A 20466-nucleotide genomic window follows, 5' to 3' on the forward strand; every position below is an offset into this window, starting at 1 on the left:
CCTTTGGAGGACGATCCTTTGGAGGACGATCCTTTGGAGGACGATCCTTTGGAGGACGATCCTTTGGAGGACGATCCTTTGGAGGACGATCCTTTGGAGGACGATCCTTTGGAGGACGATCCTTTGGAGGACGATCCTTTGGAGGACGATCCTTTGGAGGACGATCCTTTGGAGGACGATCCTTTGGAGGACGATCCTTTGGAGGACGATCCTTTGGAGGACGATCCTTTGGAGGACGATCCTTTGGAGGACGATCCTTTGGAGGACGATCCTTTGGAGGACGATCCTTTGGAGGACGATCCTTTGGAGGACGATCCTTTGGAGGACGATCCTTTGGAGGACGATCCTTTGGAGGACGATCCTTTGGAGGACGATCCTTTGGAGGACGATCCTTTGGAGGACGATCCTTTGGAGGACGATCCTTTGGAGGACGATCCTTTGGAGGACGATCCTTTGGAGGACGATCCTTTGGAGGACGATCCTTTGGAGGACGATCCTTTGGAGGACGATCCTTTGGAGGACGATCCTTTGGAGGACGATCCTTTGGAGGACGATCCTTTGGAGGACGATCCTTTGGAGGACGATCCTTTGGAGGACGATCCTTTGGAGGACGATCCTTTGGAGGACGATCCTTTGGAGGACGATCCTTTGGAGGACGATCCTTTGGAGGACGATCCTTTGGAGGACGATCCTTTGGAGGACGATCCTTTGGAGGACGATCCTTTGGAGGACGATCCTTTGGAGGACGATCCTTTGGAGGACGATCCTTTGGAGGACGATCCTTTGGAGGACGATCCTTTGGAGGACGATCCTTTGGAGGACGATCCTTTGGAGGACGATCCTTTGGAGGACGATCCTTTGGAGGACGATCCTTTGGAGGACGATCCTTTGGAGGACGATCCTTTGGAGGACGATCCTTTGGAGGACGATCCTTTGGAGGACGATCCTTTGGAGGACGATCCTTTGGAGGACGATCCTTTGGAGGACGATCCTTTGGAGGACGATCCTTTGGAGGACGATCCTTTGGAGGACGATCCTTTGGAGGACGATCCTTTGGAGGACGATCCTTTGGAGGACGATCCTTTGGAGGACGATCCTTTGGAGGACGATCCTTTGGAGGACGATCCTTTGGAGGACGATCCTTTGGAGGACGATCCTTTGGAGGACGATCCTTTGGAGGACGATCCTTTGGAGGACGATCCTTTGGAGGACGATCCTTTGGAGGACGATCCTTTGGAGGACGATCCTTTGGAGGACGATCCTTTGGAGGACGATCCTTTGGAGGACGATCCTTTGGAGGACGATCCTTTGGAGGACGATCCTTTGGAGGACGATCCTTTGGAGGACGATCCTTTGGAGGACGATCCTTTGGAGGACGATCCTTTGGAGGACGATCCTTTGGAGGACGATCCTTTGGAGGACGATCCTTTGGAGGACGATCCTTTGGAGGACGATCCTTTGGAGGACGATCCTTTGGAGGACGATCCTTTGGAGGACGATCCTTTGGAGGACGATCCTTTGGAGGACGATCCTTTGGAGGACGATCCTTTGGAGGACGATCCTTTGGAGGACGATCCTTTGGAGGACGATCCTTTGGAGGACGATCCTTTGGAGGACGATCCTTTGGAGGACGATCCTTTGGAGGACGATCCTTTGGAGGACGATCCTTTGGAGGACGATCCTTTGGAGGACGATCCTTTGGAGGACGATCCTTTGGAGGACGATCCTTTGGAGGACGATCCTTTGGAGGACGATCCTTTGGAGGACGATCCTTTGGAGGACGATCCTTTGGAGGACGATCCTTTGGAGGACGATCCTTTGGAGGACGATCCTTTGGAGGACGATCCTTTGGAGGACGATCCTTTGGAGGACGATCCTTTGGAGGACGATCCTTTGGAGGACGATCCTTTGGAGGACGATCCTTTGGAGGACGATCCTTTGGAGGACGATCCTTTGGAGGACGATCCTTTGGAGGACGATCCTTTGGAGGACGATCCTTTGGAGGACGATCCTTTGGAGGACGATCCTTTGGAGGACGATCCTTTGGAGGACGATCCTTTGGAGGACGATCCTTTGGAGGACGATCCTTTGGAGGACGATCCTTTGGAGGACGATCCTTTGGAGGACGATCCTTTGGAGGACGATCCTTTGGAGGACGATCCTTTGGAGGACGATCCTTTGGAGGACGATCCTTTGGAGGACGATCCTTTGGAGGACGATCCTTTGGAGGACGATCCTTTGGAGGACGATCCTTTGGAGGACGATCCTTTGGAGGACGATCCTTTGGAGGACGATCCTTTGGAGGACGATCCTTTGGAGGACGATCCTTTGGAGGACGATCCTTTGGAGGACGATCCTTTGGAGGACGATCCTTTGGAGGACGATCCTTTGGAGGACGATCCTTTGGAGGACGATCCTTTGGAGGACGATCCTTTGGAGGACGATCCTTTGGAGGACGATCCTTTGGAGGACGATCCTTTGGAGGACGATCCTTTGGAGGACGATCCTTTGGAGGACGATCCTTTGGAGGACGATCCTTTGGAGGACGATCCTTTGGAGGACGATCCTTTGGAGGACGATCCTGGAACAGTTGTGTTGTCTTATGAGGAAAGTTTGTACAGACTAGGCTTGTATCCACTAGAGTTTAGAATAGTAAGAGGCGACTTGATTGAAACATATAAGATCCTGAGGGGTCTTGTCAGGGTGGATGTGGAGAGGATATTCCCTCTGGTGGGAGAATCTAGAACTAGGGGTCATTATTTCAAAATAAGGGGTACCCATTTAAAACAAAGATGAGGTGAAATTTTTTTCTCTGAGGGTTGCGTCCTTGGAACACTGTTCTTGAAATGGTGGTGGAAGCAAGGTCTTTGAATATTTTTAAGGCAGAGGTGGATAAATTCTTGGTAAGCAAGGAGTGATAGGTTATTGCTGCTAGGTGGGATGCAGGTTTCAGGCTACTATCAGATCAGCCATGATCTCATTAAATGATGGAGCAGGCTCGAGGAGCTAAATGACCTACTTCTGCTCCTTGTTCATATGTTCGTAGGGATTGGAAAGGAAAGAGGAACTCAGGGAAAATTACAATCACCAGAGAAGTGGCATTGAGCAAATTGTTGGAGCTGCGACTGACAAATCCCTGAGTCCTGATGAACTTCATTCTAGGGTCTTAAAAGAAGTGGCTAGTGAGATAGTTAATGCATTGGCTTTAATTTTCCAAAATTCTCTGGATTCGGGGAAGGTGCTGTTAGATTGAAAAATAGCATACGTAACTCCATTATTCAAAAAGGGAGGAAGACACAAAGCAGGAAACTATAGGCCAGCTAGCTTAACATTTATCTTAGGGAAAATGTTGAAAGCTATTATTGAACATGTTATGGCAGAGCACTTAGAAAAAAAATCAAGGTAATCAGGCAGAGCATGGTTTTGTGAGAGGGAAATCATGTTTAACCAATTTGTTGGAGTTCTTTGAAGGAGTCACCTGTGCTGTGGATCAAGGGGAACTGGTGGATGTACTGTACTTCAACTTCCAGATGGCATTTGATAAAGTGCCACATCAAAGGTTGTTGCAGAAAGTAAAAGCTCATGGTGTAGGGGGTAAAATGTTAGCAAGGATGGAAGATTGGCCAGCTAACAGGAAATGGAGGGTAGGTGGATCATTTTCTGATTGGCAAGATGTAATGCATGGTGTGCAAAAGGGATCAGTGCTGGGGCTTCAACGTTTTAAAATTAATATAAATGATTTGGATGAAGGGACAGAAGGCATGATTGCTAAATTTGCCGATTATAAAAAGATAGGTAGGAAAGTAAGCTGTAAAGAGGACATAAGGAGGCTACAAACAGAAGAAAGATAGATTAAGTGAGTGGGCAAAGATCTGGCAAATGCAGTATAATGTGGGGAAAATGTGAAATTGTCCATTTTGGCAGGAAGAATAAAGAGAAATATATTTAAATAGTGAGAGGATGCAAAGGAATCTGGGTGTTCTATTGCATGAGTCGCAAAAACCTAGTATGCAGGTATAGCAAATAATTAAGAAAGCTAATATCACAGAATCTTAATGGCACAGAGGGGGGCCATTCAGCCCATAATGTCTGCACCGGCTCTCCAAATGAGCAATATGGCCTAGTGCCATTGCCTTGCCTTTTCCTTGTACCCCTGCTCCTTGTTTCTATTCAAATAATCATCAAATGCCGTCTTGAATGCCTTGATTGAACCTGCCTCCACCACACTTCCAGGCAGTGCATTCCAGACCCGAACCACTCGTGTGAAAAAGTTTTTTCTCGCATCACATTTGCTTCTTTTGCAAGTCACTTTTTAAATCTATGCCCTCTCGCTCTTGATCCTTTTACGAGTGGGAACAACTTCTCCCTATCTACTCTGTCCCCTCATGATTTTGAAAACTTCTATCAAGTCTCTTCTCAGCCTTCTCCGTTCTCAAGGAAAACAGCCCCAACTTCTCCAATCTATCTTCATAGCTGAAGTTTCTCATTCCTGGGACCATTCTTGTAAACCTCTTCTGCACTCTCTCCAATGTGTTCACATCCTTTCTATAATATGGTGCCCAGAACTGTACACTGTTCCAACTGAGTTCTAACGAGGGTCTTGTATAAATTCAGCATAACCTCTCTGTGCTTGTATTCTATGCCCCTTTTGGTAAAGCCCAGGATACTATATGCTTTATTAACTGCTCTCTCCATTTGTCCTGCCAACTTCAATGATCTATGCACATATACATCCAAGTCTTTCTGCTCCTGCATCCCCTTCAAAATTCCATCCCTTATTTTATATTGTCTGTACATGTTTTTCCTACCAAAATGCATCACCTCACACTTCTCCGTATTGAACTTCATCTGCCCACTCCACCAACTTGTCTATATCTTCTTGAATTTCCACACTGTCCTCCTCCCAGTTCACAACGTTCCCAAGCTTCCTATGGCTGCACTAATAGAATGTTGTTGTTTATTGCGAGGAGAATTGAACATAAAAGTTTTGCCTCGGACACTGGTGAAGTATTGTATGCAGTACTGGTCTCCTTATTTAAGCAAGGATATAATTGCATTAGAAGCAGTTCAGAGAAGGTATACTAAACTAATATCGGGAATGGGTGGGTTGTCTTATGAGGAAAGATTAGGCAAGTTAGATTTGTATCTGCTAGAGTTTAGAAAAGTGAGAGGTGACTTGATTGAAACATATATTTATAAGATCCTGAGGGATGTTGCCAGGGTAGATGTGGAGAGGATGTTTCCTCTTGTGTGGGAATCTAGAACTAAAGGTCACTGTTTAAAAATAAGGGATTGTTCATTTAGGACAGAGATGAGAATTTTTTCCCCTGAGGGTAGTGAGTCTTTGGAATTCCTTTCCTCAAAAGGCAGTGGAGGCAGAGTCTCTGAATGTTTTCAAGACAGAGATAGGTAGATTTTTCATAAGCTTTCACCCACTTGTTTATCAGGAGCAGACAGGAGGTTACAGTCAGATCAGAGCTCTAGCAGAGCTGAGTGACATCTCTGTCCAGTTTTTTATCCATTACAAAAGCCTTTTTGGAACTTATTTGGAACAGTCCTCTTGGGTTGTCACTTCTCAAAGATCTTTCCCAGCCACATTCATGTTGACTCCTGGATTTTTATTGTATATTTTTTATTTTATCATCCCTAGTTGCCCTTGTTCAGAGGGCATATAAGGGTCAACCACATTGCTGGAGTCACATGTAGGCCAGACCAGGCAAGGACAACAGATTTCCTTCCCTAAAGGACATTAGTGAGCCAGATGGGTCTTTACGACAATCAACTTTTAATTCCAGATTCTTATTGAATTTAAATTCCACATTTGCCATGGTGGGATTCAAACCCAGGTCCCCAGAACATTAGCTTGTGTCTCTGGATTACCAGCCCAGTAAGAATACTACTGTGCTACCGCCTCCCCCGATTAATTCTCAATGAAATGGATTGTCAGGAGTAAATTTATTTTACAAAGAAGTAAAATTTGCAAGTCTGTAACTCTTTCGAGTACAAACCCATTTCCACCTGTTTCAGATGAAGTTACATTGTTTCATAGTTTGCCATTGTGAGATTTGAACTCTTGATCTTGGGGTTACAAACCCAGTACCATAACCACTTGGCTATTCAGGCCAAGCCTTGCAAGTCTGTAGTTGCTGATGTCTGTATTATTGCCTGATTTTCAATTCAGATACAGTCCCTGCCACTTGCACGTTCCCTGCCTATCCCAGACAGCTGCCTATGTTGGGCAAATGGCCATTTGACATTACGATAAGGGTTAATTAGACATTAATTGGCTATATTAAGTACTTCAACTATTCTGTGCAGTTCAAGCAGCTGTTCTTGTCTCATAAAATGACTTGATCACAAGCACTTTTGAGGCAGCCCCGCCACATTCAGTCACAGTAAAGTCATTATTTTACTTTATCTGCACTGGGCAGGCTGCTTTTGTCTTGTCAATATTTGAAGGAAATAGTCATTCAGCATTTTTTTTGTGTTGATTCTTTGTTTTCAAACCTGCATGCATCTTTTTTATAATTTTCAGGTACCTGCTTTCTGTTATACTGGAAGAGTTTTCTTTTTGCAGTTTAACCTCACTCCTACACCTTCTTTCCAGGTCACTCTTTGCTCTTCAGTCATTCAATATTTTTCTGCTTTTTCTTGTTAGCATCCCCGTAAGCTGCTCCTCCGTTCTAAGTGTAGGGTTTGTCCAGGCTTTTTATCCACTTATCTCACTTTCAGTTTGGTTGTCCAAATTGGGTCATGTGTATAAGACATAAATTAAATAAACGCTATATACCCCTGAAAATAACAAGGCCGGATTTTTAGCTTGGGTGGGCGCACGCATGCCCGACCCGACTGAGCGTGAAATAACACACTATGATGTCGGCTGAGCGTGCCGATGTCAATGCGCAGTCACGTGATAGTTCGGTCGGCAGGCGCACACTGGAGCCAGCGGCATGCCCGCCAATTGAAAGGCCCATTAAGACCATTAAGTTATCAATTGCGCTGAATTTTTCACTGCCCGTTCAAACCAATAGTTGACGGGCAGGCGAAAAGGCCAAGCGGCCTTTGCATTTTTCTTGGAAACCTCATCCATGGGCGGGATGAGGTTTCTAAAATCAAATACAAATAAAATAAAAACTTTTTCAAATTTTTTCAATACGTTCTTCATCTCCCTGAGACAGCTCTGTGCCTCAGGGAGATTATTCAGTGCCCTTTCGCGCACATGTGCGAAGTTCACGCTAGGCCTGCTCGCCCTCCTCATCTGCACAGGCAGCGCTCAGCGCTGCCACTCACCTATCATGCTGGCAGGCCTTAATTGGCCCACCCATGTAAAATCACGGAGCGCTGCCTGATCACGAGGGGCGGTTGGTTTCCTCATCGCTCTGCTGATCCCGCATGCCAAGGGCTAAATTCTGCCCTTAAGAAATAGGAGCGTGTAGATCATATGGCCCCTTGAGCCTGCTCCGTCATTCAATACGATCATAGCTGATGCCTTAATTCTACTTTTCCACCTACTCCCCATATCCCTTGATTCCCTGAGAGACCAAGAATCTGTCTATCTCAGCCTTAAATGTATTCAACGATGGAGCGTCAACAACCCTCTGGGGTAGAAAATCCAAAGATTCATAACCCTCTGGTTGAAGAAATTTTACTTTGGTCCTACATGATCATGCCCTTATCCTGAGACTATGCCCCTGTGTTCTGTGTTCACAAGTCAGGGGAAGCAAGCTCCTTGTCTAGCCTGTCAAGCCCCTTCAGAATCTTGTGTGTCTTGATAAGACCACTTCTCATTCTTCTAAAATTCCAGAGAATGTAAACCCAATTTACCTGGCTTCTTATCATAGGCAGCCATCTCATACCAGGAACCAATTTAGTGCACCTTTACTGTACCGCCTCCAATACCCTCCTTAAATACGGAGACTAACTATGCACAGTAATCCAGATGTGGCCTCACCAATTGTATCATGTAGTAAGACTTCCTTATCCTTGTACCCCAATTCTCTTGCAATAAAGGCCAACGTGCCATCTTTTAAAAATTGCTTGCTGTACTGCATGCTAACTTTTGTTCTTCGTACGAGTATACCAAAATCCCTCTGCACATAAACCTTTATAAGCTTCATGCTTTTTGAAAAGTACTCTTTTTCTGTTCTTGAGATCAAAGTGTATTTCACATTTCCCCACATTATACTTCATCTGCAATCTTGTCCACTCATTTAATGACAATATCACTTTTCACAGCTTACATTCTCATCTAGCTCTTTTATAAGATGTCATTTGTGACATTGATGTGACTGTGACAAAAATAAATATTCCATCCTTGTCTTTTTTTACCAGCCTTTGACGCAGTTATCTATACCATCCTCCTCCAATGCTTCTCCACTGTCTCTTCTAGCTGGGTGGGATTTCTTTTACATACTTCCATTCTTGTCTACTTTGTAGCCAGAGAACCTCTTGCAATCATCTTTCTCCCATGCCGTTCCCTTTGGTGTGTTCCCACCCCCCAAAACCCGAGGATCTATCCTTCACCCCCTCCTATTCTTCGTCTGCATGCTGCCTCTCAGCTACATCATTTGAAGGCACAGCATTAGTTCTCACTGACACCCAGCTCTGCCTCACCATCATCTCTCTTGACTCCTCTGCTGTTGCTGAATAATCAGACTTCCTGTCTGACATCCAGTGGTGGATGAGCAGAAATTTCCCCCAATTGAATATTGGGAAGACTGAAGCCCTTGTTTTCAGTCACCAGTCCCTGGTCCAAACTCTGTTCTCTAAATACTGACTCCATTGTGCCTCCCAGCAACAACCTTTCATTAATCACAGAAACACACAGTGCAGAAGAGGCCCGTTGGCCCATCGAGTCTGCACTGACACATAAGAAACACTTGACCTACCTACCTAATCCTATTTACCAGCACTTAGCCCATAGCCTTGAATGTTATGACGTGCCAAGTGCTCATCCAGGTGCTTTTTAAAGGATGTGAGGCAACCCGCCTCCACCACCCTCCCAGGCAGCGCATTCCAGATCGTCACCACCCTCTGGGTAAAAAGGTTTTTCCTTACAACACCTCCCCCCCCCCCCCCCCCCCCCCCCCCCCCCCCCCCCCCCGCCCCACACCACACACACACACACACACACACACACACACACACACACACACACCAAACCCCCTGCCCCTCACCTTGAACTTGTGTCTACTCGTGACTGACCCTTCACCTAAGGGGAACAGCTGCTCCCTATCCACCCTGTCCACGTCCCTCATGATCTTGTACACCTCGATCAGGTCGCCCCTCAGTCTTCTCTGCTCCAACGAAAACAACCCAAGTCTATCCAACCTCTCTTCATAACTTCAATGTTTCATCCCAGGCAACATCCTGGTGAATCTCCTTTGCACCCTCTCCAGTGCAATCACATCCTTCCTATAATGTGGCAACCAGAACTGCACATAGTACTCTAGCTGTGGCCTCACCAAGGTTCTATACAACTCCTTTTTCACCACTAACATGCCCCTCCGCCTTCAGAGATCTATGGACACACAGGCCAATGTCCCTTTGTTCCTCAGAACTTCCTAGTGTCATGCTGTTCATTGAATACTTCCTTGTCAAATTACTCCTTCCAAAGTGTATCACCTCACACTTTTCAGGGTTAAATTCCATCTGCCACTTATCTGACCATTTGACCATCCCGCTTATATTTTCCTGTAGCCCAAGACACTCAACCTCACTGTTAACCACCCGGCCAGTCTTTGTGCCATCCAAAAACTTACTAATCCTAACCCCCTATGTCGTTTATATAAATGACAAATAATAGGGGACCTGGCACAGATCCCTGTGGTACACCACTGAACACTGGATTCCAATCACTAAAGCATTCTTCTGTCATCACCCTCTGTCTCCAACAACTAAGCCAATTTTGAATCCATCTATCAAATTACCCTGTATCCCATGTGCCTTCTTTATAAGTCTCCCATGTGGGATCTTGTCAAAGGCTTTGCTGAAATCCATATCAGCTAGATCAACTGCACTACCCTCATCTACACACCTGGTCACCTCAAAAAATTCAATCAAATTGATTAGGCATGACCACCCTCTGACAAAGCCATGCTGACTATCCCTGATCAAACCTTGCCTCTCCAAGTGGAGATAGATTCTCTCCTTCAGAATTTTTTCCAACAGTTTCCCTACCACTGACATGAGACTCACTGGCCTGTAGTTCCCTGGCTTATCTCTACAACCTTTCTTAAATAGCAGAACCATATTAGCTGTTGTCCAGTCCTCTGGCACCTCCCGCCGTGGCCAGAGAGGAATTAAAAATTTGGGTCAGAGCCCCTGCAATCTCCTCCCTTGCCTCCCTCAGCTGTCTGGGACACAAATCATCTCGACATGGAGATTTGTCCACTTTTAAGCCTGCCAACACCTCCAATACCTTGTCACTCCCTATATCAGTTTGCTTAAGAACCCCACAGTGTCTCTCCCCGAGTTTGACACCTTCATTCTCATTCTCTTGGGTGAAGACGGACATTCATTCAACACTCTCTAGCAGTGTCATCTGTCTCCACTCATAAATTGGTCCCTTATAGGCCCTACTCTCTCCCTAGTTATCCCCTTCCCAATGATCTGCTTATAGAATATCTTAGGATTTTCCCTACTTTTACCAGCCAGAGCTTTCTCATTTCCCCTCTTTGCTCTCCTATTTGCTTTCTTAAGCTCCACCCTGCACTTTCTGTACTCCACTAATACCTCCACTGATTTGCTTCCCTTGTACCTGCTAAAAGCCTCTCTTTTCCTTCTCATTGTATCCTGACTATCTCTGGTCATCCATGGTTCTCTGGGCTTGTTACTCCTTCCTATCACCGTAGAGGGAACATGTTGAGCCTGTACCTATGTGTCTATTTCTTTGCCCATAACAAGCTTAAATCGTACCATGTTGTGGTTGCTATCATTAAAATGCTCCCCCACCACCACCTCAGCCACCTGTCCAGCTTCATTCCACAAAATTAGGTCCACCAGTACACCGTTCCTTGTTGGACCCTCTACATATTGACCTAAAAGGTTCTCCTGTACACATTTCAAGAAATCCACTCCATCAAGCCCTTAATACTATGTAATACAATTAGTGTTGGGAAAGTTGAAATCACCTAATATAATCAACTAATGTTATTGTTTTTGCACGCCTCTTGGGATTAAGCCAGTCTGTTCTCAACCTTGATGTCAGATTTGAACCTGAGATGAGCTTTTGACCTTCTATGTGCTATTATTGAGACTGCCAGACATTGTCCCTGTCTTTGCTTATCTGCTGCTGAAACCCTCATTTATGCCTTTGTTGCTCTTTTAGTTTAAAGCCTGTCCACAGTCCTGGTTGTATGATCCCAGCTCATTTTATGTGGATCTCATCCCAACAGCTCCTCGTTTCCTGAAGTACTAGTGCCACTGCCCAATAAATTGAAACCTTTTCTTCCACACCATCATTTGAGCCATGTGCCTAATTCTCTAATCTGCTTGATCCTGTGTCAATTTGCAGTGGCTCAGTTAACAATCTAGAGATTATTACCATTTTGAGGTCCTGCATTATAATTTGGACCCACACCCCCACGGTTGGATAACATCCTGTACTCTGGTCAGTTTGTTCATTCACCCTGCAGTCCTTGTTCATATCTGTTGGTCAATGTTGAAGGCTGAGGCTCCTGCATTGCTACATGTTGGATCCCCATACCTGCCCCACTTGCAGTCACGCTCCCCTAACCCTGACCATTGACCAACTTGAATTCTACTTACACCCCCTCAGTTAACTGCCTTCCGAAAGTATCCACATAACTCTTTCCCCTCTCCTGATGCCCCAAAAAGTGTGCAGCTCAGACTCTAGCCTAGCAACCCTGAATCGTAGTTGCTCCAGCTGCAGATATCGGACTGCCGTGCATTCCACAAACTCGTGTTGCAGTTACTGCATACCACCTGACCTGCCATGCCTGTTCAACTTTATTTATCTGATCACTTTACTAAGCCTTTACTAAATTAGTAACTAATAGCAAGCTACAGTGTCCTAAGTTGGAGACAAAAGTAAAACACTCACCAGCTACTGAAGATAAAACAAAGGAATAAAAAGCAGCGCCTCCTTTTCTACTCTTGCGCCTCACTCCCCCTCCATGCCGCAACCAGAATTCCCACTTGCACCAAATTCTGCCATAATACAGTTCACAAAGCACTCTTTCCCATAATCACCCTCTCTTACATAGAGAGTTTATGACTCACATCTGAGTTACAGCTGCTATTGAGGCAATTATAAAAACAAAAAATGCTGGAAATACTCAGGTCAGACAGAGAAACAGAGATAATCATCAAAACTCTTTCAATTGATTGACAGTTAGAAACAGCCAGGTAGCAGCAGTTATCAGCTACATTTCAAAGCTGCAAGCTAGTTAAGATGTTCTGAGTCAGATTCTAACCGTTAACCTAAATTACCACTTAAGAAATATTTACCAGAGGTGCACACTTGCATCAAATTCCTGACTTAGCACTCTGTTCATGAAGTATTTGGTCCCTGGATCACTCTGCTTCCCCACTTGGTGTGGCAGTAAATACTCTACAATGTTCCCTCTAAATTGTATGACTGCACAAAAAAAATAGGACCAGTGCACTTAAATGTATCGGCCACATTACAAAAATAGAGGGTATGTTGCCCCTGAGGATTATATTTTCCATCCTGTGGATTTAGCATCTTGCACTTTTTTAAAAGGGTACTTAATTGAAGAACCCCACCCCCAATTCATTTGCTTTACTTGTTTCCCTATTTTCATTGAAGTCCTGGTCCCTGAATGCTTCTCACTGTCAGATCAGGTTAAACTACTTCATTCTGTGGCTGATGTTTCCAGGACGTCATGGCTTCTATATCTTCTAGGTCATGAATGAATACTGGATCAAAATGAGAATTGCTTGTTGTGCTTTATTTTGCATATTGGCTTAATAAAGCGATATATTACACTTACTGATTCTTAAACTGGGAAGAAGTGGTTTAGACTTATGTTAAATTAATTTAAGTCTCCCATGAGAATTATTTACTTTGTTTTCATGCAGCCTTCTTATCTCTTTATTGGTGTTTGAACAGGAAAAGAATAGGTAAAGTAAATTTTGGTCCTCAATAGAGTAGATAATAAGGAAATGGCAGAAGAAATCTTTACTATAGAGGATATAAAAAAACATTCCATTAATAGTTATAAATCAGGAGGTGGAGGGGAGAGGAACTTGGTGAAATTATAATCGCTAGTGACGTGGTACTGAGCAAACTGATGGAGCCGCAGGCTGACAAGTCTCTGGGTCCAGATGGACTTCATCCTAAGGTCATAAAAGAGGCAGCTAATGAGATGATAGATGTGTTGGTGTTAACTTTCCAAAATTCCCTAGATTCTGGAAAGGTTCCTTTGGGCTAGAAAGTAGCAAATATAACCCATCTATTCAAGAAGGGAGGGAGGCAGAAAACAGGAAACTGTAGGCCAGTTGCTTTGGCGTCTGTCATGGGGATGTCATTAGAGTCAATCATTAAAGACATAATAGCTGGGCACTTAGAAAAACACAAGATAATTGGGAAGAGTCAGTATGGTTTTGTGAAAGGGAAATCATGTTTAACCAATTTTTTGGAGTTCTTGGAAGGGGTAACATGTGTTGTGGTTAAAGGGGAGCCTGTAGACACGCTGTATTGGATTTCCAGAAGGCATTTGATAAGGTGCCACGTCAAAGGTTATTGCAGAAAATAAAACCTCATGGTGGAACTCATGCTTAGAAGATTGCTACTGAGTACACATAAATTGATCTTTGTCTGATTGGCAGAATGTGACTTGTGGGGTCCCACTAGCATCAGTGCTGGGGCCTCAACTTTTACAGTTTACATCAATTACTTAGATGAGGGGAGTGAAGGCATGGTAGCTAAATTAGCAGATGAGACAAAGGTAGGAAAGTATATTGCAAAGAAGACATGAGTTTGCAGATTGGTTAAGATAAGTTGAGTGAGTGAACAAAAATCTGGCAGATGAAATATAATGTGGGAAAATGTGAAGTTATTCACTTTGGCAAGAAGAATAAAAAAAGCAGAGTATTTGAACAGAGAATGACTGCAGAATCAGAAGTGCAGAGGGATCTCTGTTTTCTCGTGCATGAGTCACAAGTTAGTATACAGGTACAGCAAGCAATCAAGAAGACTAATGGAATGCTATCCTTTATTATGAGAGGAATTGAACATAAAAGTAAGGATCAAAAACAAAAGTAACTGGAAAAACTCAGGTTTGACAGTATCTCAATGTTAAGTCCGGAAGGCTGTAAAGTGCCTAATTGGAAGATGAGGTGCTGTTCCTCCAGTTTGCATTGAGCTTCACTGGAACATTGCAGCAGGCCAAGCTCTCATACCCACATGTCCGTCCTTGGCCTGCTGCAATGTACCAGTGAAGCTCAACACAAACTGGAGGAACAGCACCTCATCTTCTGATTAGGCACTTTACAGCCTTCTAGACTTAACATTGAGTTCAACAACTTCAGATCATGAATCCTCTCCTCTATCCCCATCACTTTTCCGATCCCCCTTTTTTCTAATAATTTATATATTTTTTTATATATATTTTTCTTTTCCCACCTATTTCTATCATTATTTTTAAATTTATTTCCATCCATTGTTTTATCTCCACCTTTTAGCCTATTTTGATTCCTACCCCACTAGGGCCATCTGTCACTTGCTCATCCTGCTTTCTACCCTTAATGTCACCATTAGCACATCCTTTAGTTAATATCACCACCGTCAACACCCCTTTGTCCTTTTGTCTATGACATCTTTGGCAATCTCTTCTTTGCATCCACCTATCACTGGCCCTCTATCCAGCTCTACCTACCACACCCCTCTCAAGCAGCTCATTTCTATTTTTCTTTAGTTCTGGTGAAGAGTCATACGGACTCGAACGTTAACTTTCTTCCTTTCCGCAGATGGTGTCAGACCTGCTGAGTTTTTCCAGCTATTTTTGTTTTTGTTTCAGATTTCCAGCATCCGCAGTATTTTGCTTTTATAAAAGTAAGGATGTTATACTTCAGTTATACAGGGCATTGGTGAGACCACATTTCGAATACCGTGTGCAGTTTTGGCCTCTCTATTTAAGGAAGGATGTAAATGCATTGGAGATGGTTCAGAGGAAGTTTACTAGATTGATGCCCGGAATGAGTGGATTGTCTAAGGATAGGCTGGACAGGCTGAGCTTGTTTCCTGGGGTTTAGAAGAGTGAGGGGTCACTTGACTGAAGTATATAAGATCCTGAATGGTCTTGACAAGGTGGAGGTGGAATGAATGTTTCCTCTTCTGGGCGAGTCCAGAACTAGCGGGCCCTGTTTTAAAATTGGGGTTGCTGTTATAAGACAGAGATGAGAAGAATTCTTTTTAAGGGCTGTGTGACTTTGGAACTCTGCCTCAGAAGGCAGTGGAAGTGGGGCCACTGAATATTTTTAAGGCAAAGGTAAACAGGTTGATTCTTGTTAGGTAAGGGAATCACAGGTTTATCAGGGGCAGATAGGAATGCGGAATTTGAAACACAAACAGATCAGCCATGATCTTATCGAATTGCAGAGCGGGCTTGAAGGGCCAAATAGCCTACTTCTGCTCCTATTTTGTAGGGTCTTCACGGAGCAAGTTGATAATGTTGGCTATAATAAACCACTGGCATTTACTGTGAAATTTAGTATTCAAGATGCCTACCAGAGTAGTTCATTTTGTAACTTGCTATATTTCTCATCCTCAACTTTTACCTCAAAGGTAACTCTAACCATGTATGGTTAGTGAGAGCATCCACAAGTAATCCACCACTGACAAAACTGCACTGAGTAAAGCAGGTACTCTGAGTCATCAGGACAGCTCCAATTTATTTTAAAAATACCAACATTTGAGCAGCATAATTGCTGGTTGGTTTATTATTTATCTGATTAAATCGTATCTATTTTTGTATATTTTTTTTGAACCACTAACTAATTAAAAGATAACCTTGAGGTCAGCTTTCTCCTATTGAGTTTTCTGCTTTTATGCAGAAGGTTTCAATATGTGGGTCTAATTACATTTTTTTACTGTTAAGTTGTATTCTGAAGACCTCTCTAAGATATAATGCTTTTCTTTTCATAGAACTCACCTGACTATGTTCTACTGACAACCAAAAAGGATCCCTTTTAAGTAGTCCTTTTATTCAGTCAGATCCATAGCATATTTCATCAAAAATAACAGAAGAAATAGCTAGCCTGCCTAATTTAAAAAAAAACTAACCTATATAGTCATAAGACTCTCAAAAATACATGTCCATATCTTCTGTTGTAGGTTATGCTACATAATGGCTTTACTCCGAATAATGACGATTATGAACTTTGTGCCAGAGTAGAAAATATGATGCTTCCATCTGAGGGTTATTTTGGAATCTCTGCAGCAACTGGAGGTCTTGCAGGTGGGGTGTTTTTTTAGCAAAAACATTAAGGTGTGCAAGATGTATTTTTAAGTGTTGCAGAAAAGTTTGTTTGAAACTGGAAATGGTGTGTAGCTTAGTATGAACTTCACAATTTGACTTCTGGATGATATGTTGCATTTCATTTGTTTCTTGACAGATGACCATGATGTCTTGTCTTTCCTGACATTCAGACTTTTGGAACCTGGCAGACCAGTGGTAAGATTTTTTTAAAATTATTAATTGAAGTTGTAACTTGTAATTGTAAATTGATGAGCCAAAGCACAGTATGCAGCAGCATATTACCTGGCAAGTCAGAATATGGGTAAATTGTCAAGTAATAACAAAGTGAAAGAGTAGGGGGAAGACAGAAGATGAATACGTTTCGGCATATTACTTAGTGAGTGGGGAATCCCTTTTTTCAAATGCAAATTATTAAAATATAAACCCTCATTTGCTTGAAGCTTGCATGTATTTGGGTCATTAAAAATAGGAGTTGAACATCATGAATTTTCTAAATGGGCTAACTAATTTTATTAAGATAAAAGCAAAATACTACGGATGCTTGAAATCTAGAACAAAAACAAAAATACCTGGAAAAACTCAGCAGGTCTGACACCATCTGCAGAGAGGGATACAGTTGACATTTCGAGTCCGTATGACCCTTCATCAAAACTAAAAAATATAGAAATGATATGAAATATAGATTTTTTTTTTTAGTTCTTGAGTTTATCCAGGTATTATTGTTTTTGTAATTAATTTTATTGTTTAGTTCATGTACTGAAATAAACCATTAAAATAATAAATTATTCAACCTTTGGAATAACCTATGAAACCTAATACTAACAATGGACTTTGAACCACTAATGTCATCTTAATCATCTTCCTGGTTTGTTATTTTGTTTCAAATTTACTTTTACTTTCTTATTCTAATTTCCTTTTTTCCCTGTCTCAATACTTGTAATGACTATTTTGAAAGGTGGGGCTTACATGTTTACTGTTCGCTGAAAGCCAGTGTTACAATGGAAACATAACACAGGAGAAAACTATTCAACTCTTCATGCCTGAATTTAGATTTCTGTTCTTAATAAAATGTGCTCCAAATTAATTTATAATTATCCAGTACATTTTTGAATGTTGTAATTGATTTTACATTCATCATGCTGCTGCGTGGCATTATATTTTCTAGAACTAACAGAAAGTACATCTGCTGATCTTCCCTTTTTGTTTCTCACACCTATCTTGAGATGATGATTCATGCTTGTCTTAAATTTCTCCATCAATTGAAATGATTTATTACCTCTATTTCTTTGTCAAAGCCATCCTTGATCTTTAGATGGATGGAATGTAGCCCTAGTTATTATACTCTTCCTTCAAACTCCAATCCCTCATCGCGGGTGTCATTCCGCCATATTTGATTTGCAATTTTTATGGAGCATTTGTATCACTCTATAGGGAAGAGCCCCAAAACACACACAGTATTGCAGCATGGCTTAGTCATCATTTTGAAGAGTCGTCAGCCAGGAATTTCCTGCAATAATGATATTGGTGATGAATTGCACTGAGTGGAATGATTCTCCAGCAATCAGTTAATGCCAACGTTTATGGAAAACTGATTCCACTCTGCTATTGCCTGTTTTAATCCCATAGGTTAATAAATATTATTTGCCCCAATGAATCACTTGCTTCATGATGTTTTGTAGCTACCTACCCTTAACTTCCTGCCTTTTACAAGCTGATCAAGGACTGTACACTTATTTGAAACAAGACTCAAAGTGGACTCCCCGTTTCTTTGCTGTATTTGTTGACCTGTGAAGTGACCACTTCCTGGAATGTTTATTGTTGCTGCTTGTAGCTACTGCTATCTGGAGATATGTTCTCAAAGTATGTTATGCTTATCTTTTACAATCCTCACACATCCACTGTACTTCATCTGCAACTGCTCTGTGACAGCCATCATATAACTATGCCTAGGACAACTTCGCTTTGTATTTCTCTCCACCTGCCATCTAGAAGAGATCTCTAGCTTTTCAGCTCTGATCATTTTCTTCACAATGTCACTTTTTAGAGTACATTTTGCTCATGCAATTTCTAGCCTATCTTCAGTCTGTATGTGGAATTTTAAGCAAATGTTATACATCCTTTGAAATGTGGACTCTATGAAACGTCGTTTTTCTAGCTAATTGAAAGCACATTCTTAAGTCTTTTTGTTACTTCCAAGACTCTCTTCCCCATTAGTGGTCCAAATAATCCTGGTGATTTTAGCACAGTACTTGATTCTGCAATTTAGATTACTGACATCATAAACTGATGTGAAGATGGCTGGATCAGATCAAATGCTCCATGTCCTATTTGGATCAGATCAAATGCTCCATGTGCTATTTGAACTCATGATGTATTTTGGTGTGCTTTACCCTTGTGTACTATATTTTGATGCCAAGTAGTTTGGAAGAAAATGCATACGATGTGATAGTTTAACCAAACTTGTTTGCAATGTTATCATGCATTGTTTTGTGTGTGGATTTTGACCAGAACAAAGAATACTATCCCAATTTGAAACAAAAACAGAAGATGCTGGAAATTCTTAGCAGGCCTGGCAGCATCTGTGGAGAGAGAAACAGTTAGCATTTCAAGTCGATGGACCTTTTTTGCTTTTGTAGTAACCCAATTTGGTTGTGCAACCTAAACCAATGGCAAGTAAAGGCTGTGCTCCTTACGTCCTTCTTCATTGCATTTGTGTTGCATGATTGTAACAGATTTCTAGGGTCTTTATTCCATAAATGCCAAAGACCAAAAGTTCTCAATTCTATTATTGTCCACTGAGAATTACACATGTAGATCCATGTGTGTAGCGTTTTTGTTAAGTAAAAAAGGCTTCTTGATGGGAATAGTTTTTTTGCTTATCAGTGTAAAGAATGACAGCACTGGGGAGAGTGTTCCACCCTGACAACACTGCCCCCCACACCTATGATATAATTTGTCAATTGTCTGTATCAAATGTTCAGTATTGCTCACAGTATCTACGTAGTAAGAAGCCTGTAGAGAGAAACCTAGCCCATCCCTAGAATAAATAGAGGTTGTACTTATTAAGATTGGATATTGTAAGTCGTTGCATTTGTTGCAATTGAGGTTTCTAAGATTGCTTCAGGACTGCCTTTAATTTAAGGCAAAATGAAGGGAGTCCTGTGACCTGTTCTGGAATCTGCCTGACAGGAAACCTGGGTAGTTTGATTGTTGGACATTAAAGGGGCCCAGATTGTTTCCTGGGAAGAAGGTGCAAGGTGTTTGTTTGTCATCATTGTCTCCAAAAGTAATGTGCTAACAGTAGACAGACTCTAGAATTCCAGAAAAATGTTGGATCGTAAACAGTTATGCTTTAAACTGCCCATTTACTTCCAAGACAAGAGAGTTGGGGGTCTCAAGGATAGCTAATCTGCATTTCTACCTGGATATAAGGCCCATGTGATTCACATTCACACAGAGATGAGCTAAGAGAGGCGTAGGGTTTCTAACATATCCCTGAAAACTCTCTGACACAGTATGTTAGGATCTGGGAGAGGGAAAGCAGCTATAGTCAGCAAGATGCTGTGATTCATCATGCAAGAGTACAGGTGGGAGCCAAAACGGGCCCTGCCACCATTTTGAGTGGGCGGGCCACCTGACAGGAAGCGCTATGTGCTTCCTGTGTGGGGGGGGGAGGGATTCCCCAACTGTCAAAGTGCGCTCTTTCGCGCATGCACGCAAAAGAGCGCACAGCTCCCTGAGACTAAGCACATGAGATGAGACATGTTAATAAATATCACACACAAGTTTTTTAAAGCAGACATGAAACCTCAACCTGCCAGCAGATGAGGTTTCATGTTTTTTTAGGAGCCCGCTGGGGCTCCTGGCCTGCCCACCAACCTTAAGGTTGGACGGGCGGGGCCTTTAATTGGCTTAATTATGCTGTCAATGGCCTCAATTGGCCATTGATAGGTCGGTGGGCGTACAGTTGATTTTGCTGTCTGCCTGCCTTCCTGAATAT

At 42.7% G+C, this 20466-nt stretch overlaps 1 protein-coding gene across 1 annotated transcript in view; it reads left to right on the forward strand.

Moving 5' to 3' along the window:
• The window catches only part of lman1 (lectin, mannose-binding, 1), a 75140-nt gene that overhangs the window by 20883 nt on the left and 33791 nt on the right, over positions 1-20466 (forward strand). The window contains exons 6-7 of the mRNA XM_041201197.1: positions 16322-16445; positions 16603-16661. Coding sequence (XP_041057131.1) covers positions 16322-16445; positions 16603-16661 — 183 coding nt within the window. The remainder of the gene's footprint in view (positions 1-16321; positions 16446-16602; positions 16662-20466) is intronic.

Source organism: Carcharodon carcharias, chromosome 1 (genome assembly GCF_017639515.1).
Source record: "Carcharodon carcharias isolate sCarCar2 chromosome 1, sCarCar2.pri, whole genome shotgun sequence".
NCBI lineage: Eukaryota > Metazoa > Chordata > Chondrichthyes > Lamniformes > Lamnidae > Carcharodon > Carcharodon carcharias.